The sequence below is a fragment of the Cygnus atratus genome, chromosome 1 (assembly GCF_013377495.2).
Source record: "Cygnus atratus isolate AKBS03 ecotype Queensland, Australia chromosome 1, CAtr_DNAZoo_HiC_assembly, whole genome shotgun sequence".
NCBI lineage: Eukaryota > Metazoa > Chordata > Aves > Anseriformes > Anatidae > Cygnus > Cygnus atratus.
Window position 1 is genome coordinate 197,431,606 of NC_066362.1, and position 25,353 is coordinate 197,456,958.

Below are 25,353 nucleotides of genomic sequence, written 5' to 3' on the forward strand. Positions count from 1 at the left end.
GTGCCAATGGCATTGCCAGAAATACGAAGTGTAACCCAAGACTCATCTTTGAGGATCTCCAGTAGGCATCTCCCTGCAGCCTGGGAAAAACTTTTCTGAAACAGAACACTGATCCCTTACTCCATTTGCTACCTATCTCACAGTTTCCTCCCACTAGAAGATATGGTCTTCCCCATTTTAGCTGACAAATTCACGTGGGATGCCATAAAAAAATCTGCTGAAGTCCAGAGAGGTTTGACTGAATGCCTCTCCTTTGTCCAGAAAAATCAATTACTCAGGAAAGCTCACAGAGTTCTCAGGCAAGACTTTCATTTGGCAGACTTATTGTAGACAGGCAGAGCTGTAGTTGCCCGAGGCATCTTTCTTGCCTTTCTTAAATTACTATTTTCCAGTGCCAGTTCTGAAAGGCAACAGATTAATTTCAATTACTTGCTGTTGGACTTGCAGTTTGATGGCCCTCTCTTCCCTGGCTCTGGGATGGAGCTGGTCCAGCTCCTCCAATCTGCACGCACTCAGCTCTTTGAGATTTTCTTTCCATTTAGATGTGGTCATTTCCATATCCTGATGTCCCTCATCTATCTTCGTTTTGTCCGGAGATTCAGCACCCTCATTCTTCCCAAAGCCTGACACAGAACAGCCACCTCGTTTGCAGGATGTAGTTTTAGTATCTTTAAGCTCCACCACATCCTGGGCAAGCAGAAGACACATTTCTTTGTTCTTTTCTCATTTATGACTCACGAACATTTTACTAGTTGTTTTAATTTCCTTTGTAAGATCTAACACAGCTCGACTTTGGTGATTCTCATGTTATGCTTCCTGACCTTTAACATAAAACTCTCTTTGCTGGTTAATCCCCTTTTCCATTCACTGCAGTCTTGTGGTTATTCCTGATTTTCTCATTGTGGTAATTCTTCATCCAATTAAGGCTTTGGCCTTTCCCCTGAGAGTTCTCGTCTCTTGCCTGGGATATATGATCCAGATTGTTGTAAGCTCATTTGATTTCTATGACTAATTCCCTTAATTTCTCTAAATTCCCCCTCTGAAAAAGTTAGTGTCAAGATAAATTCTTTATGATTTAAGGCATTGAGACGCCTTCAGGGCACTTGAGCCAAGATATTTTCTATGACAAATTCCTCTATAATGTCCTTACATCTTACCAAAGCCAAGCAAGAATGTCTTCCCTTTTGCTGGATTGAGGGCACTTCAGTGAAGAAACCAGACCGTTGTGTCCAGGAGCGGCTGCATCTCGTGGCCACCAGCAACAGGATAGGAGGTTAAGGTCTTCATTAGGGACACCACTCCCACACTTGGTGGCATCAGCTGTATGACAACAGTGCAGAAATCCCTGTCCTTATCCACATCTGACCCTAATGATCTAGAGGAAACTGCCATCCCACCCTTTTGCAGGCTTTTGATGCTCCCATTTCCTTCCCATCACTGCAGACACCTCCTAGACACTTCCTAGGCAAAGCATTGCAGCCCTGGTTCCTCTCACCCAGACTCGTGCTCTGGTGAGATCGCGTTTCCTCACAGCCACGACAAGGCCCACTTACTTACTTCTCCATCCCCTCTGCCGAGTTTGTGTCCCTTTCATCATTTCCCACACGCTTCCCCAGCCTGACCCCTACTTTTTGCCTGATCTTCTGCAAACCCACCCTGGAAGCTGCCATTCGAAGCACCTGGTTTGCTCGATACAACCAACCCCTTTGAGAATTACACTGTCAGCTTTCCCTTTCCTCCACCAGGATTCTCAATTAAACCTAAGCTCCTTTGATCACCATTTACCTGAGGCCCCTAATTAAGGTGTCACTTTGAAGCACCTGTGGGTGCTTGCTTGGTATCTGGGCCCCATCTCCAAGGCCAAGGACGAGGCCAACCCGTTTTTATTCTCCCCTCTTGCCTGCTGGCCTCCTCCTCTGCCTCTCCATTGCTCCCAGTCATTGAAGTTTCCTAACTCCCCCCATCTGCAGCAATGGCAGTGGGGGGACTTTGAGGCTCAAGGCTCTTGGAGGGCTAAATTCATCCTTCTTGGCACCCAGGCGCATACGCAGCTGTGATGAGGCAATGACGGACCGACCGGGGCAGGCCAGGCTGTCCAGCACCTCATCTGGCTTTGCCAGGCCGGAGCAGATCTGCGTGTTTCTAAACGTGTTTCTTCCAGGGGAAGGGTTTCTCTACCACTTGCTACAAATCTTAAATTTAAGGTGAAGCACGGAAAACTGCATTGAGCTTTCATCAGGGGGAGCGGGGCTCCAAGACGAATGTTTTACCAGCAGAAGTTCCTCCCGGGGCCAGCTTTGTCTGACCAACTATACGCCTCCTTATCCTCTGACAACAGGCTTTCAATAAATGCTGTGAAAAGGAAGGGTGACAAAAAATACCTGATTTTTGACCCTTAGAGATAGCAATTGCTGCTGTCGCATGGGATGGCGCTCCCCTACCCATGCCCCTTGGGTCGCAGCCAGCGAGCAGGGGTGGAGCCTGCACGTCCCACACATCTCCCCCGCGTAGGCCTTCGAGTGCATTTTTCACATGGGAAAAAATCTTGCCACCGGTGAAGTGTCCAAAGGGAAAGCCAGCATGCTGCAGGTCAGTACTGCCAACTGCTAAAAAATGTTTGCTTTAAGGTGTATGACATTCCTGTCTGAAACCGAAATTATTCTGGTCTTCTGGAGCATTTTCAGCTCTAACTGGTCAAATGGATGATGAGGCAAAGAGGACTTCAATGCCCAGAGACTATGTAATAAAATAAGGTTTTAAAATACTGGCCAATTCCTGTGAACACATCATCCTGTCCTCTGCATGCATCCAAGTTCAGCGCTCAGGACTAGATGTTTCACCTGGGAAGGCCCAAACGGAGCTGGCAGCACCAGCCAAAAATTCTTCACCTTCAAACCTTTCTTTTGCCACCTGTGATGGACTGAATTTCTTTTTTTTTTCTTCCCCTTCCCCTTGCCCTTCTCTTTCTTCCTCTTCCCCTCCTCTTCCCCTTCCCCTCCTCCTTCCTCTTCTCCTTCCCCTTTCCCTTCCCCTTCCCAATTCCCTTTCTCTTCCCCTTTTCCTTTCCTCTTCTCTTTCTCCTCCCTCTTCTTTTTTTTTTCTTCTTTTATTCTCCTTCTCCTTTTCCTTTCTTCCTTCTTCTTCCATCTTATTTTTACTGTTTCTCTGAAGTTACTATTTATTGAGGATGGGGACGAGGGAGGCCAATGGGGTCGGGCGAGGCTGTGGGGCCCCATGCAGGAGAAGAGCCATCGCAGAGATACTCATCTGGGTAACATGATAAGGAGCTCAGGGTGGCCGAAAATAGAGGCTCACCCAGCTGAAAAAAGCCCCGTGGTGGCACGGAGGGGCATTACTTAACACCTAAGAGACAGGGCTCTTACCTCTCTGCTGGATTTCGGCTCAGGGAATGTGTACGACACTTTGGTTTTAAAAGGAGGGGGGCAGTGAGCTGGTGAACAAATAATAAAATACAATATAATTATTTACAGGTGGAGAGAGTGCTCTGGGGCTGCCACCATGCAAGGCGCCGTACAAACACTACATGAGGGCAGCCCCAACCTCCCAGGTGTGCAATCTTAACGTTAACCAGGGGAAATGGGAGCACAGGTGACTGGTGCGGAGATACCTGACAGTGTGGGCTTTCCCTGCCTCGTCTGGCAGGGTTTAATCAGAAAAAAAAAAAACATGTGGGAAGCAGCAGGGTGAGAGGGATGGAGTACGGGGGCAGGATGGGAGGAGTGCTGCGAGGATGCAGCAGCAGCGCAGGGGAGCGGGGTGGGGATGAGGACGTGCGCTGCAGAGCAATGGGGCACGGACGGGGCCGTGTCCTGCAGAGCAGCCCTGCGCACACGGGGACAGCCCCCTGCAGCCCCACTGCAGCCCCCGTGCCTGTAGCTGGAAATGCAGACCATGGCTGGGTTTGGGCAGGCAGGCTTCACCTCGCTCATCCACTTTGCCTGCTCGTTTCTGGGCATGGCATGAATTCACGCGGAATCCGTCCCTCAGTCCTTATCATCCCTCAAAGTATTTTCGCACACAGTATTGCAATAAGATTATCCGAAGGGGATTTTTATTTTTATTTTCTTGAAACTGCTCAGAATTAACAGGCCAAGGGAGCACACCTCGATTTCCTCACCCGCCCTCCTCTATTCCACCGCTTCATCCCAGAGGGATTTTGCCTGTGTCGGTTGATTAAAATCCCAGTTAGAGACCCCCATGGAGAGCCCGGCTGCCCCCGGCCCCGGCCAGAGCCCAGCTGTCCCACAGGAAGTTTTGCATTCCCGCAGGGTCACCAGCTGCCCTCGGCGCTTCTGCCGAGCTTCCAGGTAATGGATATTTCAGCCCTAGATGGGGACTCGGGTGGGCTGGAGCCCGGCCACGCCGGCCCGCTGCCACCGCAGCAGCCAGCGCAAAATAAATAGGGTCGCGGCAGGGTGAGGATTGGCGTGCTGCTGGCCGTGCTCCACGCAGAGGGATTTCTGCTCCTGGACACCCACAGCCCTCCACCTGTGGGGGCTCGTGCTGGGACCAGTGCTCAGAACTGCAAAATGTTTGCGATTTTATTCGTATTTCAGCTCAACCTCTCTATCGTTTGCTTTAGCAGGCAGTGGTGTCAGGTCCCCAGTCTCAGCTCCTGCTTTTTACCCGTCTTTTTAGCTGAACCAGAGGATGCTCCCTGCCTGCCTGGAAAGGGACTGAAAGCAGGCGCAGGCTTTCAGACCTGCACAGACTTTTCCTCTGCCCCCCAGCAGTGGGGACTCGCTGCCCTGCTTCAAAAGCAACGCTGGCAAAGGACCAAGCATCGCGCCGCGGCAGGGCCATGCAGGGTTACTCTGGAAAATATGCAGGCTGATATTTTATTCATCTGAAGCTGAAGTGGTTGGTATGAAAGAAAATACCCCGTGGGGCTTCATACCTCGAGTCAATGAATTCCTGGTCCTTTTATAGCTCAGGAATGCCGGGTGCTCTCTGTCGGTTTTACAAGGCCGTGAAGCCGCAGCTTAAGGTCTGGATAACTATTAATCACGGCGGGGACGATGACAGCTGCTCTTGTTCTGCTGTGCTTTCAGACGGGCACTGGACTTGTGCACGCTGTGCCCTGTTCGTCCTGCTGGCTTGAGGCATCGCCGCTTTTGCTTTGGTCTGGGGGGATGTTAGCTTCTTGCTTGTGGGACCACCAGTTTTGGTAGTGGTCGTGCCAGGGATTCGAATGGGGCAGTCCCTGCATGGCACACTGTTTGACCAGCCCTCTTGGAGCATGTGGGCAAGGATGAGTGATCCCCAAATTACTGAGATCTCTGTCATAAGAGCTACAGACCTACAAGAAGATGGGCTCGAAGGTCCAGGCGCAAGGGGTCTCTCCTCCCCATCAGGCACCACTGATCCACGGCGGTGCTGTGCATTTTCCGGCTGTGCTATCACAAGGCTCGGTGTGATGTGCTCCTTGAAGTCCAGCTCCGAGAGTTGTTTAATGACGTAAGAAATCACGGCTTTTCCTCGAGAACGCATCTCACCAGCGGCTGTGTGTTTGTTCCATGACAGCACGGGGAGGAGAAAGCCCTGATTTCGGTAACAACCCAGAACAGAAAGATGTCACAGCTGTGCAGTGCACCAAATCCAAATGAGTCCTAAAAAGGTCTCCTAATTTTGGGTGGGGTTGACTCATGATTTTTGAATGCTTCTAAATGGCAGTTTTGTTAACATTTTTAGCTCTTCTGAGCTCTCTCCCTGTGTGCAATAAGCAGAGAGGACATTGTCCAATGCTTACTGCTGGGAACACGCAGTAATCAGGGATTTTAACATTTAAACAAATCATCTCTGGAAGTTTGCTTTTTGCACTTTTTTTCCAGAGGAACATGCAAAATGTACTTAACCTGCAGACAGTGTTAGTGATGTTCTCAGCTTTTGGCCACAGCATCCGTGAAGGCACAACCCAAAGATGGGATAAAGCCCCTCCTTGCTATATATCTGAACACAGTGACGAGGCTTTTCCCACCTTCATACTGGTTTTGCCTCTGTTGGTTTCTTTTCTCCAATAGGAAAACAAGGAAAAGAAAAGCAAGCTCGAAACCAAAAGCTAAACCCTCAATCCTGCTTTTAAACCCTGACTCAAAGCAAGCTGAAAAGCCCCTATCTAAGCAATCACCAGATTTTTATTCCTGGTGGTAAACAGCCAGGACACTGCAAATACTGAGAGCTGCCACGTCCTCCGGAGGGAGTGATCAGAGGGGTCAGACCGACCTGTGCTCGCACGGGGAACACAAGGTGCCGCCATGTGGGTGAAGCACGCTGCTGCTCGAGCTCCTGCAAACCCCCTGGGTCTTGCTGACACACTCCTGCTTGGGGCAGGTTGCTTTTCTTTTGTGCAGGGTTTTGGGGAGGGAGTTGGGGCAGGCAGAGCCCACGGGGGAGAGATGCCCTTAGTGGCATTCGTGCCTTTCGTGCCTGCAGCTCGGCGGGACCCGATTCAGGAATTTTCTAACAGACACTTTCAAGAGCATGTGAGAGCGTGCTGGGCAGATCTCACTCACTCAAAGCCAGGAGCTTCTTTCAGTTGCATAAGCAAACGCGGGTGCAATATTTCCACAAGGTCTGAGCGTTCCCCTTGTCCATACAACAGCTTGAAATGGGACATGATCTTTATTCCTTACTGAGGACATCATAGTAATTCAAGAATACCAACATCCACAAGGTATTTAGGTATCTCAGTCACTTTAAGCCAACGCCTGCCAAATTAAGAAGTCTCAGACCCAGAAGGATAAATATATATATGTACATATATATATATATCAATGGGAGTGCCATGCTTAATGGGATATAGGGCTAACGTAACTTCCGATGCTCACCAAAGTGTCTTGTTAACTTTCCACCCTGATTTCCTTCAGATAAAGATGATCTCACTAAAACCCTGCTCTTGTAGCTTGGCAAAGCTCTCTGCTTTACAGACGTAGTGATTTCATGCCCACACCTACTAGCTGATGGTACCTACTGTGGGGCCTTTCATCAACAGCTATGAAAAACACAGGAGACACAGCCTAAAGTCAACCAAGTATGACTTCTTCATCTTAGCACGTTGTGTGAAAAACTCAGAAAATTGTTCAAAAAATCCTCCCGGGGACTGAATATACTCACACTGGAAAAGTGAGGAAAGAAACGTGTTTATACATTTATTATATACAATATTAAGGCACAAGTTTCAACAGCAAAGAATAAGAAATCTTTGGCTGACCAACAATATCAATATTTGCTGTGGGTGACACATAACGTTCTTCATTTACCCACCTATGTACAAACAAGCCCCCAGCTGTACAAGACTGTACACCAACTTCTCTATACAACCAACGACAATAAAAAATGACAGTATTTTACAACTAGTTACCAACGTCACCTGGAATGGCTACAGCACAGTTTCTCAAAACACCATACAGTTCAAAGAGCTGGGAAAACCAGAACAAATGGAGCTGCACCACTCTGCTGAGAGGGGCTGATTCGTGGCAGCAGTACTCCATGCAAGCCCTGCTAGTGCTTGGGCTGCGGGGGAGACCCCTGCGCCTTCAGACCTTCCCTCCAGGAAAGCTGAAATCTCTTGAGGTCAGTTAAATTGAGGAGAACGAACCTTTATGTTTATCTGAGCTGTGAATCTGAAAGTAAAATTTGCCCGCACTGTGTTTGTAACAGATGGTTTCCCACACGTGAACACAAAGCTGGGGCAGCACCAGTTGTAAACGCACCTTTGGACACCCAGAAGCGGAGGGCCCGTTGTCTCCACGAGGAGGAGGAGGCGGAGGAGTGTGGTATTGTAGCTGACTTTGAGAAGCAGAGCTGCACCACAGTGAAATACAACCGACTGAAAGCACGTCACGCACACTGCTCCAACGCTGCTCCTGCCGGACACCTAGCTGCCTGCCTGTCCGGAAATCATTAAATAGCGTCATCAAAAGAAATACTACAGCCAGTCATACAATGCAGCTGGGTATCCTTATTTCTTGGAGAAAGATGGGGAAATACTCACTACTGTTTAACTTATATTCCTTTGCTCTCTCACCCTCCTGCCCAGCTCCCAGTGCTGGCTCCCTTGCGGGAGGGTGACCGCGGTGGGTCGGGGGATGCTGGAGCCTGCAGCCAGCCACTGCCACGCACAGACCCGGCTTTTATGCAAACGTTTACAACATTTAAATTAACTTTAGAGAAAAAAAAAATAAAATTATTTTACAAGGCATATATTAAGCAGCGTAACATCTTCAAAGGGCTTTACACATTTGGTTTTGCAAAGCTGGCAATACTCGGAACACACGATTCTCTTGACTACAGAGCCTACTTAGCACTACTGCGGCTAACAAGTGCAAAACTCAGCGACACCGACGTATGTCTAACTCTAGGTACACACACAAGTAAGTGCATAGACTTAGCACAGCCATTTTGTTTCCAAAAACTGGTCTCTCTCAGCCATGCAACACTGAGCGCAGGGCTCTAGCACCTGCCGGCTTTGAGCTTGCAAGGACTTCAGTTTTCAGCAAAAGCAGCGTTTAAAGTGCCTGGTGTGTTCACAATCAAGAACATTTTGATGCCTACAGGAAGGGATGACCTCGAGCCAGTCCTGAGCACATGGTTCCTTCCAGCCACATGAGCACCCATCACCTTTCCACTTCAGGCAGCTTCACACAAAATCCCATCACCCTTTTCCCAAAGCCAAATTCTCCCTAATGTCATTGGGGTGTACTAGATGATTTAGGAAGACAAAAACCAACATAGAAATACCTCAAAGAGGAACATTTCCCTATCAGCATTTGCAATACAGGAAGCAAAACGTCTAAGTAACACTGCCGGTGAGTTGGCTGTCTTACAAGACAGTTGCCACCTCTTAGAGAAATCAGGGACTGAGCTGAAAAGGAGTAATTGCCTTGGGAGAAACAAGATGAAAAGAGACTGCTTCTCAGCACGCAGAACAGATGATGCTCATGCACCCCTTTGCAGTTAAACCCTTCCGGGCCTGACACTACACCCCTTAATGCTGAGTCCCACACCACCCTGAACAACAGGTCTATTTGCTCAGGGAAGGTAGGATTTGGCTGCAGGCCCTGAAAATAAGGAAAAATTCCTGCTCTTACCACGAACACACTGATTCTTCCACTGTTGTGAACCAGTGCACAGTAAGAGGCATCTGCTGATCTCACGTGCAAGCCCAGCTTAGTTCCACTGAACTCATTTCAGAAACCCTCAGTGGTTTTTTTGTTGTTTTTTTTTTCCATCTCTCCAATGTAATTGGCCCCAAAGGGCTTGTGTTCCCTCGGGCTACGTACTACGTACAGCCTTGTGCTCAGATTCCCACCTGCTGAAACCTGCGTGCAGCTGGCAGCATCGGGGGCAGCCCACGTTCGGGGAGTGCTGCAGGCTGGACCGACGCTGTCTGCGGGGCTATGCTCAGGGGACACGTTGTGTCAGCCCCTTCCTGCCCTCCCGCACACATCCTCGCCCACAAAATGCACCCATGCACTTCACCTCTTACCTAACCCTGCCTCGCATAGCCCCTGTAGTGGAGCTGGCTGGATCCTCCCCGACTTTCCCTCCTGAAACCTTCCCGGTGTTACAGAAGGGATTGCTTCAGCCCCTGCCGAAGGAGCTCCTGTCCTCCCCTACCTTCATCCTCCATCGAAATTCCAGCAAACAACTGCTCCTACCAAAAAAAAAGAAGCCTTAGCAAGCTCTGAGTTTGCAAGACGCGAATATTTGCACTGCAACCCAGCTCCAAGAGTAACATTTGTCCAGCCAGGAGTGAGGCACCTGACCTACATGTCCAGGAAAACCACACCACACCACTTCAAAGGGATACTTACAAGAACCCGCCGTGCACATCTACAGACCAACGCTTCACTAAAACTCAGCAGTGAATACTTTTAAGAAATGAATCAATACTGAGGAAGATGCAAGTTTCTCCTGTTATTTTCAGAAACTCGTATGGCCCCAGAAGAGCCAAGATTTTGCTCCTGTCCTGGCTGCAGAGGCAGTAAACCAGAACGGCCCCGTGCACCCAGTCTGTAACTTAGCTCCCTTCTCTTTACACCAGAAAATGCAGTTTCCTCTTTCCTCGACGATCACCTTCTCAAGCCACCTTCAGTTTTCCATGTCCCTTTCTGCTCAGAAAGTCCCAGACATTCATTTCAACTCTCCTCTTCGGTGCTCTTTACTTCTCGCCCAGTCCACAGTCTCAACGTAGCAGACTCAAGCTTCGTTTCAGGCACAAACTTTCTCCGTCCTTCTTCAAATTCTCAGAGTTCGTTTTTAAGGTTGGCACACCGACGACATCCTCAGGCCTGGAAGTATGCCCACGACACCCCAGAGATGCCATCCTCTGCTCAGATGAGGACTTCCATCATGTCTGCATCTGGAAACTCGGGCTTGTGGAGCAAGCTGCTCACCCTGCCTTTGCTGTCGGGCGGCTTCCCGTGGCTGGAGTTCTCTGCAATGGAAACAAGGGAAACAAAGTCAGTCCTCAGCTCAAATTCAACAGCAAATTGTTTGAAGCAAATAGAAAACCATTCTTGGGGGGACACGGAGGGGGGAGGCGGGGGGCACAATTATATGTCCTGAAGATTGAAAGCCAAATTTGATCAGGAGGCCCAAAAGACGTAAACCTGAATTCCCTGCACAATGATGGAGTATCACTGATAACGGCAGGTTTGTTGGTGTGCACAGACCCCAAGGTAGGCACAAAAATAGCATTTAAGAGAAACAGACAAAAGCACCCTTTAAAAAGTGGCTGTGTCCCTGGAGAGAAGCAGCCATCTGTGGAAAGTCTGCATCACTTTAGCAACTTATTACCTATTATCTGATCCGTGCTAACTCTGCACGTCTGCATTCCTGTTCCGCTTCAGGTACAAAATTCGGGAGTTTGAAACAACGTGAAGGCAGTACACAAATAATCAGGTGGGTGTTTTAATCTAAAATATATTATTTTACCAGTGAAACAGGCTAAGAGCATGTATATGGCCAATCATGATAATCTATGATACGTTTTGTCAGCTATTTCTTTTTGTCATCGTAGTTCGTGACGTTGTCAGCTTCAGCAAGAAGGACTCTCATTTCTTAAAACAGGGAAAAACCTGAAAGACTAATTTATGGGTTCCTGGAAACAAACTCCAGTCTGAATTGTATGGGACACACTAATCCAGAGTTTCAAGTAATTAAAGGTATTTAGCTCTACCAATGACATAGATGAAGTTCCTGGGGGGGGAGACTTGTTTTTGAGAACAGATAAATATGCAGGAAAATGGCTTTTTCAAAATAGCATTTGTAAAATAAATGTTTCCCCTTGCTATGGTCGCAAACCAGCAGTTTCCATTTTTCCAAAATAATTAAAAACATATTTCTTTACCAAAAATAAAAAACAAACACGAAAACACAAACCAACAAGACATTCTCCATTTTCTCCTTATATTTTCCCAGCAGGTTTCCTTTAAAAACGAGGTGATGCTTTCGCTAAACATGGTATAAGCTGAAAAACGAGAAGGGGCTGACTATATGACCAGGTATGGAGCGTTTTACGGTGTGAAACCCTGTGATCTTGTCCATGATTGATTTTTATCTTTGGCAGCATGCGTAATTATTACATCTGTCAGAAACTCTGCCTGCCACAGACGAGCAGAACCTTACAAAAGCTGCCAAGCACCAACCTCTGCCATGCCAGACTGCGCAGCATTGAAAACTCCCCTCCTTTTTATTTTTGCTCCACCAACACCGGGGTGTCTTGTGGAATGTGCCAACAGCCCCGGGGGTGCCAGGACCTTACTGCACGTCCCTGCTGCCCCACCGGGGGGCCCAGCAGCACTCACCCAGTTTTTCGCCCGCTGGCCGTGCCCCCGGGGGCCGCGGAGCGGGGCTGTGCGACGGGGTGGTGCCCAGCCGGCCACGGCCAGGGAAGGAGGCGGCGGCGGGCCAGAAGAGCTCGGCGCTTTTGTCCGTCTGGGTGCTGTTGTCTTTGCTGCCTGTCTTCGCGTGGGAGGCTGCTGGAACTGGCGTGCACGACAAGGAGGGCAGCGGAGGAGGCAGCGAGGGGCCCGACGGGTGGTCGTGGTGCTCCTTCCCCAGGAGCAGCCCTGAGAACACACCGAGCTCTGTCACATCCCGGCCCAAATTTACGTGCTGTCCCCACGTCCCACCCCACAGCTACAAGGTGCTGGTCTGGATACGCCTCCAGCCCTTTCCCTCTGCTTATTTTTTCCCTTGGACACTGCGTGATACTCTTGTCCTGACACCCACACGGTACTTTCCCAGGCCAGACGTACTTTTTCTGCAAACGCAGCCTTTGGAGAGCAGTGCCCTGTCCTACATCCCTTCTGCACACCGGTCCTGGTGGAACCCCCGGCACAGGCATCCCTCTGCACCCCCATCCCATGTGGCCCCAAACCACAGGCTGTACTGCACTTGTTTCCCCGCTCAGCTGCCACATCACATCACGAACTCCCACCCAAAGGGATGCTCACCCCCTTGTTTAGCTTTAACCAAACCTTTTTTTCTGGTCCAGGTTTGGTCTTTACTCCCACAAAGTTGCAGGCATTATCTCCTTGTGTCTAGGAGTCTCTTCCCAGACTATGGCTTTCTATAATCAGTGCAGAACAGCTTAATATGATTAAAAATACAATTAAGATATGAAGGAAGGTTAAAAATGGACTAGGTTTTGACCTTGGCACACGGACAGCGCCACAGCCATGGGCACTACTGCTAAGCTCAGGCAGAAGGATTACCACAAAGCGATGAATGAGCCAAAGCTTAACCAAAACAACACTCACCTATGCTTCCCTTCCAGATCTTCTCCTCCTTCTTCTCCTCAGCTATCTGGTTGCTGGTGAGCGAGGTCTGGCGCGAATGCGTGCCCGCTGCAGCAGCGATGGAGGGGACGGACCGAGCAGGTCGCAGGCTGGCGCTGTCGACTTTTCCGGGATCCTTCCGCGAGCGTTGCTGAAGGACCTTGATCATGGCATCCTTCTCAATTATTTTTGCATGGAGATTCTTTATTCTGCCAAAATATGAATGCTCTGCTTACAGGAGTGGACAACGAGTTTAAACGGGCAGCAATCGGCACCCTAAGGGAGCAGGACCAGTCTGTAGGGACGTGCCCTGCTGCTCTGTCATCTCCACTTGTAAGTGACTTGGACAAGGCAGCTCCCACCAGGTCCTCCAAGGGATAATGATGCACCTCGGAACAGGAAGCATTTCTGGCTATAAACTGCTTTTTTGCAAGGTTAAATGAACCCACCTGTTGCTGTGGCTTTACCACAGCAGCAGCAATGAGAGCAATACCCTGACTGCACTGTGGATTGCTACCTTCACTGACATAATATAAAAACACAAGCAACACTCCCCCATTGCTGTCAAATCCGGAATCCCGTGCTTGGCAGACTGCCACAGGGAGGGGTTTGCCTGAGTATTATCTGAATTAAAATCCTGAGTTAACCTCATAATTCGGGTCTGTTGGCAGCTGGAGTAAAGCTCTGCTGCTGCCGAAGCGACTGAAGAAGTTCCCTTTGGTTCCTGTAACAGCTGGGCTGGGCTCCTTGTTTCCAGTAAACTCTGCAGAAACCATCTGCCTGTGGTGTGCAGAGCGGAGCAAAGCTCCCTGTGCTTTTCTAATCCAGACCTAAAGACTCTCAAAACACACAAAAAATGATTATCTGAGACTTTTCTCCAGGCATTATTAACACCAAATCATACTGAAAGGGTCTGAAACTACATTAAAAACAAAACAAAAAACTTGCACATGTCAAATATGATAGTCAAAGGACTATATATTTACTGCGAAAGCAAACGCAGCTCCATTTTGTGAAGCAGTGAAAGCTAAATTGCCATGTCTGGAAAGCATATACATAAAGGGAGATAGACAGTAACTTAATGTTGGCTTTAGTTGTCATAATCAGATGTCTAATTTGCAATGAAAACACCAGATCCTAATCTATCTTTAATGAAGCCAATGGCAAAATTCCATTGCTTCACTGGAAGCAGGATTTGCTTGCATGTGTGAGTGGAAAACAAAAAATAAACCCAGTAAAAACAATCATTTACATTTTCCACAAGCAACAAATATTCTGTTTTATAAAACTGTCTGCAGACTTGTCATTCCGCGGCAAAGCCAAAAATGAAGAACAGATTTTAAGTAATTTTTCATTAAAAACCTAGGGAAATGCACAACCATTCTCAAGGGATTTTTACTGATCAAAAGGCCACTTTTCACCAGAAAAAAAAAAAAAAAAGGCAAAGAATTATAAATGGTGCTGAGTATGTAGCCACATGTCTATTTGTGTGCTGAAAATGGAGAAGTGTCTGTGCCAAGGAATGTTACTCTTGCTGATTGCCTGTATCCAAAAAAGTTTACTTTATACCTTCTACTACCGGAAAACACAGCTTTTTTAGCAGTGCTTTTGGTGCTAAGTTTTGCAGGCTTGTTCCTAAATGCCAGTGTGAACATCGCCCTGCTCGGACGTGTGAAACAGTGCATCTAGAAACGAGCAGGCGACTTCCGAAGGAGTGAAGAGGAAGGAAAACGCAGATGCTTGTGTTGCTGATTATGTAGGAGTGGGATTACACCTTCAGCTTTCACAACCAGACACGCTCGTTTCCAGTGGGGGATTTTCACCGAGATTAAGCAAGCATTTAGCTTCCTCCCATGCCAACCTACTTTTAATATGGGAACTGCCTCCGTTTTTCAAGAAGGCCATTTTTGGCACAGAGAAGGCTTAACTGCAAGGTGTGGGGGGGAAATATCTAAGGACAGCAGCTACTTAATCGCTGCCTTTATGCTGAAGAGCCTAAATCATAGTGAAGTTAAGCCCATCCTTCCCGGGTGTGCATGAAGGAACCCGAGGGCATCCTGGCCTACCTGCACAACCCCCAGCTCCAGGCAGGCGGGGTGACCCCGTCCCCAACCCCACGGCGAGCCGGCGCGGCCCCTTACGTGTACTCCATGTCCTGGCACCGCCGGTTGGCCTGCACGATCTCCTCCTCCTCCTGCCAGCCCCGCACCTCCAGCGCGCTCTCGCCGTAGCTGCCGTTGCGCGAGTGGCTCGGGGCCGAGGCGTCCCTGGCAAAGCGGTGCGACACGGTGAGCCGGGTGGACCACGGAGTCGGGTCCTACGGCCACCAGGGTGGCTTCTGCAAGGCAGCTTGGTGCTTGCATAGGAAAACCCCAATCCCGCGTTCGAAGAGCGAGCTAGCAGTGGTTGGTTATCAAATCGGACGGCTGTCTGGTTGTCTTGCCGCAGCCTACTCTTGGCTGAGGTCATTAATGCCATTAATAATTGGGACTGGTGGAACAGGGAGCGTGCTAAAATCATGGGTGGCCCCCATGGGGTGAAACACCTGAAACACCATCCTGGAGGACGGGGTTGGAAATCGGGGGGCCTCACTCACTGGGGGAATGGTCCCAATTACCAGGACTGCATCACAAACGAGAAGCAAAACTGTACGCCTAGGAAGGTGAAAAATAGCACAGGAATTGCTGTCTAGACTGGAGAGCAACAGAAACTATCATACTGGGACACGCACTCAATCACACTGAGAAAGGCGAGTCTCTTCCTAGGATGTATTCAGGGGATTTGGCTCTGAAGAAACTCGGCGAGAGGTTAATTATCCCGAACCCCTCATTGCTGGAAGCCTTGCTGCAATATGCTGTGTGCTTTGGGGCACCGTGCGTGCAGACAGACAAACTGGAGACAACCCAGACGAAAGCACTGGGAAAGGGAAGGGGTTTACTACGGGACATATGAGGGATGGCTGAAGGAAGCGAGTTTAGTTCAGGCCAGGGAAGACACACGAGGGGATATGTCTTCCAGTATGTACGAGGCTGTTACAAGGTCGCCAGTGATCTGTTGTTCATCATGTACACCTGAGAAGGACAAGAATAAATTGACGTAATTTGCAGCCAAGAGGTTTAGTTTCGATATTAGGAGAACCTCTTTAATTTGAAGCTTAATGATAAACTTTTGGATATGGTCAGAAGGCTAAATCCTGCTGTATTTCACAGACGTACCACGAGTGACAGATACATTCACCTTGCCAGAGCATCTCGGGGGAAGGCAAAGCAAAACCCAGCTTGAAGAAAAGATCCTTTCCTTGTTTTCTGCTGCAAATAGAGAAACGCCCGTTCCCATTAACAACATCTCACCTCTCCGTCGCAGCCGTGGCTGCGGCGTTCATGGCGAAGTGCCTGATGGTGCTCTCCTCCAGGTACTTCTGCTCCCACTTGGTCATGTCGGCTTCCAGAGCCAGGATCCGCTCCTCCTTCTCCCGCACCAGCTCCATCAGCGCCGGGGCGTTGTGCTCCGGGAGGCTGTTTGCCTGGTAGCTTCCCTGCCTCTGCCGGGGCAAACAGCCACAGATACTCACCCTGACGAGTACGGGAGCTACCAGCCCCTTTTATCCACATTTCTCCGGAGCCCACAAAGACATCCCCTTTGCTGCCACAGCCCAAGACTTAAAGAGGGCTCCTCGTCCCACAGCAAATTTCGGAGACAAGGAGTTGCAACCACGGAGGTGTAAATGGCCCCGTCTGGGGTTCTTGGCACCGGGACACCCCGGCCATCCCCTCAAGATGAGGCCGGTGCTACACGAGGGGACTGCCATGCCTCTAAGTAAGAGCTGTGGTGTCAAAGCGGGCCAGCTCGTGCTTCCTCGGTATGGACACCTCCTTGGCTGCCACGAGAGCTGTGCCGAGACCCCTGAAAGGGTCAGTGGGAACCCCAGGCTAAGCCCCAGGGTTAGTATTGGAGGCTGGGCAGGCTGACCTGGTGTGCAGCACCAGCACCCATCTCTCCGGTGCCAGGTGCAGGGGTCCGGCTGCCCCCTGCATACGCGTGGATTTTGTGGGATGCCCCAAGCCAGGGGAAAAGGTAGGAAAAAGAAGGAATAAAGCTTTAAAGGATATTCTTCTTGCTGGAGCTTCATCACACGGCTGGGTGGTGCTCGGCATGGGGAGGCAGTTATTACCAGAGGGTTTATGTATTAAAAAAAAAAGAACAGAAAAAGGTGGCGTGTAACCTAGCTACAGCACAACAGAGAACGCCAGTCAGAACAGCAGCTGGGAAAATACCCCAGGCGTGGATTTATGCCTGTCTCTTCTGGCACATTTCGGCTCTAAGGTGCCCTCAGGAGGTGCTCTGTGTGGGCAGCAGGTGGCTTTCCACCCGGCTGGGCAGGAGATCCCCAGAGGCTGCGAGGTGGCTCCCGGGGGATGCTGAATGCAGCGATGGGTGTGTAAGCTCACCAACCCTTCACATCTACACTGCGAGGGAAGCACTTAGCCAGGCAGGATTCACCCCGCCCAGTCACAGGCACTTAATTACAGCACCTACGCTGCAGCTGTAGCTGCCTCGAGCTTCTATCTTTGCTGTGGAGATAGGGCAGAAGATCCAGCCCAGAGGAAGGTGGATGGGATGAGCCCACAGCAGAGGGACAGGCACGAAGCTGTGTCAGAAGTCAGCAGAAGTAAATGCTGCTGTTTTTTTCAGTAAAAAATACAAGAGATTTGTTACACTCCAGGGTGCACAACACTGTGCTAAAGGGGAAACTGTGTCAGGAGCAGCAGCTTTGCATCTGTGCCCCACCAGGAATTTCCACTGGTGAAGCAGGTCCCTGGCACACGCCATCCCACCAGAGCGGGGGCTGCAGCAGCCGTTTCCTTTTTCCAAAATACGTTTTCAGCTCTTCCTTCTAGACACTGATCTCCTGGTTACAGGAAGCAAGAGATAGCAGGGGAGGGCTGCAGCCCTTGGCTTTGGTGCAGTAATGACGCGTTTGGAAGACGCTTTCTGGAACAGCGCAGTAAGGAATAGCCCCTTAGGAGCAACTGCAGTGACTCTGCTCCCGCACAACAAGCCAGTACACTCGGATATTGTCAAGCTCCTGGCAGGAAGGTAATATTTTCGAAGCACAGCTCTGGCCTGTAAAATAGCATCCTGGGACACTGCGGGTGCCTGCCTCCCTCATTCGCAGTCAGAACGTCTGCCGGCCCTGCACACGCAGCCTGCAACACTAAGTCAGAAGGGTTATTACTTTTTTTGTTGTTGTTGTCCTAGCATCGGTGACAGTGAAGATGTGCTGTTTGGACTCGGCTGAGTTAAGGAAGAGAAGAGACTCTGGCTCCTTGTGTGCTGTGTCTCTTCTGCTGACTGGTAAAAGGAGAAAAAAGCTCTTTTTCTCTGCAACGAGAAGCTATTTCAGGAGATATAACTGACAGCACAGAGAAGACAGCACTGAATTAAAAAGTTGGGGTCTTTTGAAGCAATGTGATTTGTTGCAGCGTTGTGGCTCACAAAGCAAAAAGTATCAAACTTAATAGGAAAAAGTACCCCTAAGTCACCCCCTCGACACTGATGTGAGATGTGAAATCAGAGAATCTTTCTTAAAACTTCTTGAATGGGATGGGTGCAGGCATTTGGGAGCTATGGCAACCTAAAATGCAGTTGCTAATCACAGTTCTAAAAAAAAACTATGAAGCAACCTGTAAATTAGAGATTTTTTTTTTTGCAAAAATAAGCAGACATAGCCTGAACTCCCACGGCAAAGACTCAGGTGAGAGTCCATCCCAATTAATCTATCGATTTGCCCTTCTGTTCCAGCCAACAAAACAAAGCCTTCTCTAGTTCTAGTTTTACCCTCACTTGAATTTGAAGTGTATTTTCTCAAACGATCTTCCCTTTACCCCAGAGTCAGCACATTATGTCCCCGTGTGATTTCTTTTTTAGAAAGGAGAAGAGCAGGCTGGGAGGCAAGTGAGAAGAGCTACTGGAAGACGGCAGGCACAGCCTGTCCTCTGAGGCTGCGGTGGAGTGGACGAGAAAGATGCAAAGCACTGATGCGGCAGCAAGGAAGAGCCAAGACGGACGGGAAGTGTTCCCAGAGAGGGACTTGCTCAAGTGGATTAAAGCGAGGGGTGGTGGGGCTGCCCTGCCCCGGGGATGCCGGGTGCGAAGGGGAGGTTTTCAGGTCCAGGCACCCTGACTCTGCAGGTCGCTGACACTGCCTGCCCACGGAGCCATTTCCCAGTTGCGTCCTGCTGGCGGGGTCAGCCCCTCTGCTTTCTGGCAACGTGAGCTCTCTGTAACAGCTGCTTCGGTCTTCACTGATAGCTCATAAATAAGGAAGGGTTGCTGTGGCAGATACATTTCTTGACAGAGATATGAGTGAGCCCTTCACGAGTTACAGCAGCATCACGCCTTGCTTATGTTGCTGCTTTTCCCCAGGCGGTGGTTTGAGATATGCAGAGCATCTGCTCACGCTGCTGAAGCCAGTACTCGTGGATTTGGCACGTGGTGCTGGCTGTAACCTGGAAATCCTCCCCGCGACCTCCTTGTGCTTCCCCTTTACACAGACGACTGGACTTGGGGATGGGGTATAAGAGACTGAGGTGCCCACCCAAAGGAATACCTGCATAAAATACGAGCTTAATGCCTCTCTAACCTATAACCTCTATAAATACCTCTAACCCTATACCTCTGAGGTCACAGGCTGTCAAAAAAAAGCAACAAGGACATAAAAAAAGAAATACAAGCCTGCATTTCTAGCCCATTCTGGACTAGACTTAGATCTAATTAATTTATTGTTGATGAAGGCACCATTTGTTTCCAGATCTGCTGTGGACAGAGCGTCTCTGGAACCTGGTACCTCACCTTTGCCCAGAACTGAGCACGGCCTGAGCAGACAGTTGCTCCCACCTAACCCCACTTCATCCCTCCTTGCTTTTTCAATAAAAGATTGCCTGAAGACTACGGGCTAAATCTCCTGCCTGTACGTACCACAACTTTCCTCTCCTCTTTCAGTGCGGACCTGATCCTGCACAACCTGCAATTCCTGGAGAGAAGCCGCAAAGGACATCATCCCCCAGCAGGCACATTTCACCCATCATCTGCTGAAAATCCGGGGTTAAAAGGGAAAAGTTTGGTGAACTGCCCAACAACCTGAAGCCTATGTCAAGGTGATTCCCGGCAGGGCTGCAAGCTCCCCGTCCTCACCTGCTGCATCCGCAGCGAGTCCAGCTCCCGCTCCAGGCGCGTGCGCAGCCGCCGCTCCATCTGCTCCCTCTTCTCGCAGGCCGCCTGCAGCTGCGTCAGCGCCTGCTGCAGCTTCTCCACCTTCTCCACGTAGGCCTGCTTCCTGCGCAGCTGCGGGGACAGGGGGTCAGCAGCGCCAGGGGACGGGGCACCCCCACCCCGCAGCCAGGACCCCACACGCTTGCCCACAAGCAGCCCCCCGAGTGTTTCTGAGCAAGAGTCACCGTGTTAGACGCGGTTTGGGCAAGCACATGGGCTGACCCCAGCTAGGAGACATCATAGAATGGTTTGGGTTGGAAGGGACCTTAAGGACCATCCAGTTCCAACCACGGGCAGGGACAACACCTCCCACCAGACCAGGTTGCCCAAAGCCCCATCCAGCCTGGCCTTGGGCACCTCCAGGGATGGGGCATCCACAGCTTCTCTGGGCAGCCTGGGCCAGGGCCTCACCGCCCTCTGAGGGAAGGATTTCCTCCTTACATCTAATGTAAACCTCCCCTCTTTTAGATTTAAACCCTTGCCCTGTGACCAGCAGTTCTCTCTACTTTTGGCCTCCCACCACAGCACCAGGCACTCAATGACAGCGTAGCATAGCTTGGTAGGGACCCCCAGCGGGACCCAGCCTGCCTGAGAGCCCGTGGGGAGAGGAGGCTGCTGGACACAGATGGGTGTCAAAGCCTGTCCTAAAAAAGGTGTGTGCCCAGGGGTGCAGGGGGCCAGGCCCACAGCAGGGCCTGTCCTCACGGAGCACGGATGCTGAGCTGAAAACTCTCCCGTGAGGCAGGAGCAGTGGGGTCACTCTGCTCACCCCATGGGCTGAGGTCCCAGCCTCAGGAAGGCAGGCTCGTGCCTTCTCCTCCAACCTTCTGAATTCTGAATCATGAATTTTGTCACTGAAAGTTTTGGGGGTTTAGAGCTTCAGGCTTGAGGCTTGACTTAAACCCCTAACTTGGAGAGGGAGGGTGAATCTGTTTGAATAATGGATCAGATGGGCTTTGCCTTTTCCAGTCAGACCCCATCTGAAGTCTGGGGGATAATAAAAGTGCTCAAGGTCATTGCCCTGATCACCATGATGCTCTTTAGGGCTTCTGGTCTCCTCTTCCTCATGTATTTGGGCATCTGTTTGAGACCTGAGTCTTTTCAGGAGCAAGACAGGAGGCAGAAAAATGCATTAACCCTCATCAGTGCTGGGGACCTACTTGAAATATCAAAGGCTAGACACGTACTAGAAGCTGGCTAGGTTAGAGCCAAGAAGATATTCTGGTGCCTACCTCTTTTTTAAGTACTTAAATCACTATTTAAGTTAACTGCAACGTGAGTTCTGATAGCGAAAAGATGTTCCCTAAACGTCTGTGTGGACCTTGGAGATGTAGTGAGACATTTGCTGCCTTGTTCCTGGGCATGAGGAGCAAATAAGCACTGGTCCCTCTGGCTCTGGGGGACTCCCCTTCATCCAGCCTCCCCTGCCTAGCTTGGGGCTCCTGTGTTGCAGAGATGGTTTTTCCCCTGTGTAATGCCGGATTCACCAAGCCCCCCTACCACCAAATACAATGGTAATAAAATAGCTTTTTCTTAAAATTCTCCCACCATCCTAAATCCATCCATGTCCCAGATGAAGTGAAATTGTTCACAGCAGAAGAAAAGCTCGGTCAAAGCAAACCTCTGGCTCCCCAGCCAGAGCCAACAACCTCCCTAGCGTGACCTCCCTAGCCTCGCTGTAATCCAGGCTAATGCTCGCAGCTCCTGGGGATCGCCACGAAAATTAATGAGATTATAATCCCCACTGGTCTCTGGCAGCAGCAGGAAGATTACATTCCTCGGGAGCTCCCAGCTTTGCAAGACAGACACATCGGTGATTTCTTAGCGAACGTGCTGTTTTGCAAATAGGAAAGTGCCTGCGTCACCTGCCAGCTCCATGAGCACGGATCTGAGAGGTGAAGTGGGTTTCCCCTGTCCCTCCTCGGCAGCAGACCTCATCCCCCGTGTCCTGCCTGGTGCTGGAGAATCCATCTGTACCATGGCAGCCAGAACTGGGCCTTGCAGCAGCCCTTTAAAGCCCAGGGTTCACATGTTTATGCATGAGCATCCCTCTGTGTGTGGGGGTGAGGCCATGCACGCATTTACAGCCTTAGCAATCAATTTAGTCAGAGATATGCAACAAGACAGTTCCCACATTCATAAATTCACAGGAAGGTTCCTGAGCCAATTCTGGCTTTTTTTTTTTTATCCTGCCTGTAGATCTGTAAGCAAATATTTCACCCACGTACATTTAAAAATCAAAGTATAACATGTTGTCATTGAAATTAATGGGATTGCCAATTGAGTGTGCATCTGTGAGGGAGGGAGACCGCAATCAGAAGCACATGATTCTAAGCTCCACTACCTCGCAGAGATGCACTCAAAGAAAAAAATGCCTGGAAGGCACGTCGGGAGGTACCAGTCCACTCTCCTGCTGCCAGGTAGGATCAGCTCTTCCTAAAACCTGCCGGATGCCTGCCTAATCTGTTTGCAAACCCTGCAGGAGTAGGGACTCCACAACCTCCCCCTGCAAACTACTTCACGGTGTATTTTCCTTTACTGCCTGAAAACTTTTACCCTAACGTCTAATCTGTCTTTCTCTTATGCAATTTAAGCAAATTACTTCTTGTTCTGCTTCCAAATTGTGATCTACCAGAGCAAGAAGCATTTAATGAAACAATTCACATGTTCACAAGATCAGCAACTTGCCTGAACGCTGCCCTCATCCCAGTGATTAGGAAAAAAAGATTAAGAAGAGCTAAGGCCAAAAAGGGGCTGATCCAAACCTGGTCTTGATCAAGCAAGTAAGTCTGAGTAGAGACCAGTGAGTCTCACGGAAAAATATCTGCACTGTGAACATAACTCCAGTTTGAGTTACAGAACAGCAACTGGAAAAAATCTATGGGTTTGAGTTAAAGATCGTAAGAGATAGAGAATCCACTATCTCCCTAAGTAGGTTGTTCCCATGTTAAATACTCTGACTCTTTACTTTTGGCCTGATTTGCTTAGATCCAGCTCCCAAACACTGCATCTCATTATTTGTTCTTATGTTAAAAAGCCATGTTTAATCCGGCTGACAGCAATCTCTTCTTAACGTTCATGCATATGGACTGGAGCTCAGCCATCTCTTAACTAATTGTTCACAGCAAAGAACATCTTCAGGGCTTCAAATAAATTCTACAGCTGTTTCCTGAACCCTCTCCAATTATTCAGTCGTCTCTCTGAAGCGTCAACCAGACACACGATTCCAGCAGCAGTCTCCTAAATGACATGTGGTGGTAATACCACCTCCATATTTTTGAATTAAATCCTTCTACTAGCAGACATTCGGGATAACGTAGATTTACATAGTGTGTTATTTTATGTTAATTCGACTCAGTAACTGCTGCTTATTTCTCAAGCCTTGATTTAAAAAGCTTCTAAACTTAATTATTCTGATGCTAGAAGAAATCCGTGTGGATTTACAAAGCAGTGCATGAGGTAGAACTCCCTTATTAATAATAGCCATTTTTTTGCTTGAGAGATTTTGGATCTTTTGATATGTCCCAAATTATAGTAAGAACATCTGGTTTGAGGTGAAGGTTCAAGACTTCAGCAATACCTGGCTGCATATGTGTCAAACTGAGCTCCAAAACCTGGGGACTGTTAAAAAGGTGGTCGCATTCACTTGAACTCCCCCTAGAATGATAAATCAGTTAAACACTACTAGGTGGGACTGCTGAGGCTGAGGGCTCTCACTGACAAATTCTGGCAAATATGGTCCCATCACCTCCACGTGGTGTCAACCCTTAGGTCTAACATGCCCCAGGCAGGAGGTTACCACCTCCACAACACCTAACATGCCCCAGGCAGGAGGTTACCACCTCTATAACATCTAACACACCTCCAGCAGAAGGTTACCACATCTGTAACACCTAACATGCCCCAGGCATGAGTTTCCCAGGTCTCTAGAGGGGACCATTTGCCCTCTCCTCAGTTTAACTTCTGATCCCCATCCAGCAGGGGCACATTTTTATTGGATGACTAGCTAGGAACTGGCAACCACAAAGCCTTTAGGCACAGAGCCCTAAGGCTGCCAATGTGTTTACCACAGCCCAGCAGGTTCAGGGTAGTTTCTCATCCCACCTGCCTGGAAATCTGCATTTATGCTTCTGCTGCCTTCACCAGTGTGTGATCGGCAAGTTGGTGCTACCTGCCAATGTCATACCAACAGTCTGTGGAGCAGCCAGGAGCTAACCACGCTTCTTCCCATCCCCTGCAGGATGTTGTGATTGCAGGAGCAGGTGTTGCTGCCTAAAACGTTCCTTTATTCAGCCACTTTATAATAAAATGCAAATCGAAAACCTCTGGTTGCCTTTAAGGCAAAGAGTATCAAGCGAGGAACAGACAGATTAAAGCTACACTAGCTCCTGCAGCTACCCCAAAGGGACTGCCCTAAATACACAGGGACAATGACCACACTTCAGTCTAACAAAGGAGCACTTAAACTTAATGTGATCCTCTTCTTGCTGCTGGGCGTATCTACCAGAGGCAATGGGGTTTTTAAAATGTTTCCAAATAAGAAGTCAGAATGGTCTAGTGGTCAGGAACAAAATAGCAATCACCTTTATATAATACTTTAAATCATCCAGACTGTGAGTAGCCATTAATTAGCTTAACTGGGGGTCTGCCATGCTGGATACCCTCATTAAAAAGCATTCAAATATCACCAAGGTCAATCCGTCCTTTCCAAGACAGAGACAGAAAATTAACTGCACTTAGCTAATTGCATGTATTTGATAAAAGACCTTGCCTGTTCCTCACAAGACCTCTGTGCACACAGCAGGCTCCTGTGGATTCATCCGCAGGCCAGCCTCAGGGATAGTGCAAGTGGAAAATGAGGCATTGAGGGGAACAGACCTGCCCAAGATCATGCCAGCAGTCTGTGCCAGAGCATGAGCCTCTACCTAACCCTGCTAGGTGAGCATCCTTCCCCTCACCAGTGGTCTGCCTGCTCAGATAATAAAGACTGCATCTATTTTATTCCCCATAAAACATCCTCTCTCTTTGTAGGTCACAGGGCCAGAGATTTCAGGGCCAAGAAGTCCTGTTATGACAGTCGTGTCTTATCTGCCAGAGTGCATAGACTTTCAGCTAATCATTGAAGGTCCTTAAGGAATACAATAAATTCAGATTTAGAGACCTCCAGTAACGGAGAACTGACAACATCACTCTTGGTTATAGATAAAACTGAGCATTACTTCCACTTTGAATTTGTCTAGCTTCAGCTTCCAGCTACCAGATGTTGTTCTGTATT

At 49.2% G+C, this 25,353-nt stretch overlaps 1 protein-coding gene across 3 annotated transcripts in view; it reads right to left on the bottom strand.

Moving 5' to 3' along the window:
• Positions 1 to 7,148: 7,148 nt before the first annotated feature.
• AMOTL1 (angiomotin like 1) overlaps positions 7,149 to 25,353 on the bottom strand; it is a 75,206-nt gene continuing 57,001 nt past the window's right edge. For all 3 annotated transcript variants that reach the window (XM_035542458.2, XM_050713375.1, XM_035542457.2), the window contains 6 exons: positions 20,001 to 20,150; positions 16,157 to 16,347; positions 14,948 to 15,073; positions 12,789 to 13,015; positions 11,832 to 12,095; positions 7,149 to 10,459 (listed from right to left, as the gene is read on the bottom strand). In XM_035542458.2, the coding sequence (XP_035398351.1) occupies positions 10,356 to 10,459; positions 11,832 to 12,095; positions 12,789 to 13,015; positions 14,948 to 15,073; positions 16,157 to 16,347; positions 20,001 to 20,150 (1,062 nt within the window). In that variant the 3' untranslated portion in view covers positions 7,149 to 10,355. The remainder of the gene's footprint in view (positions 10,460 to 11,831; positions 12,096 to 12,788; positions 13,016 to 14,947; positions 15,074 to 16,156; positions 16,348 to 20,000; positions 20,151 to 25,353) is intronic.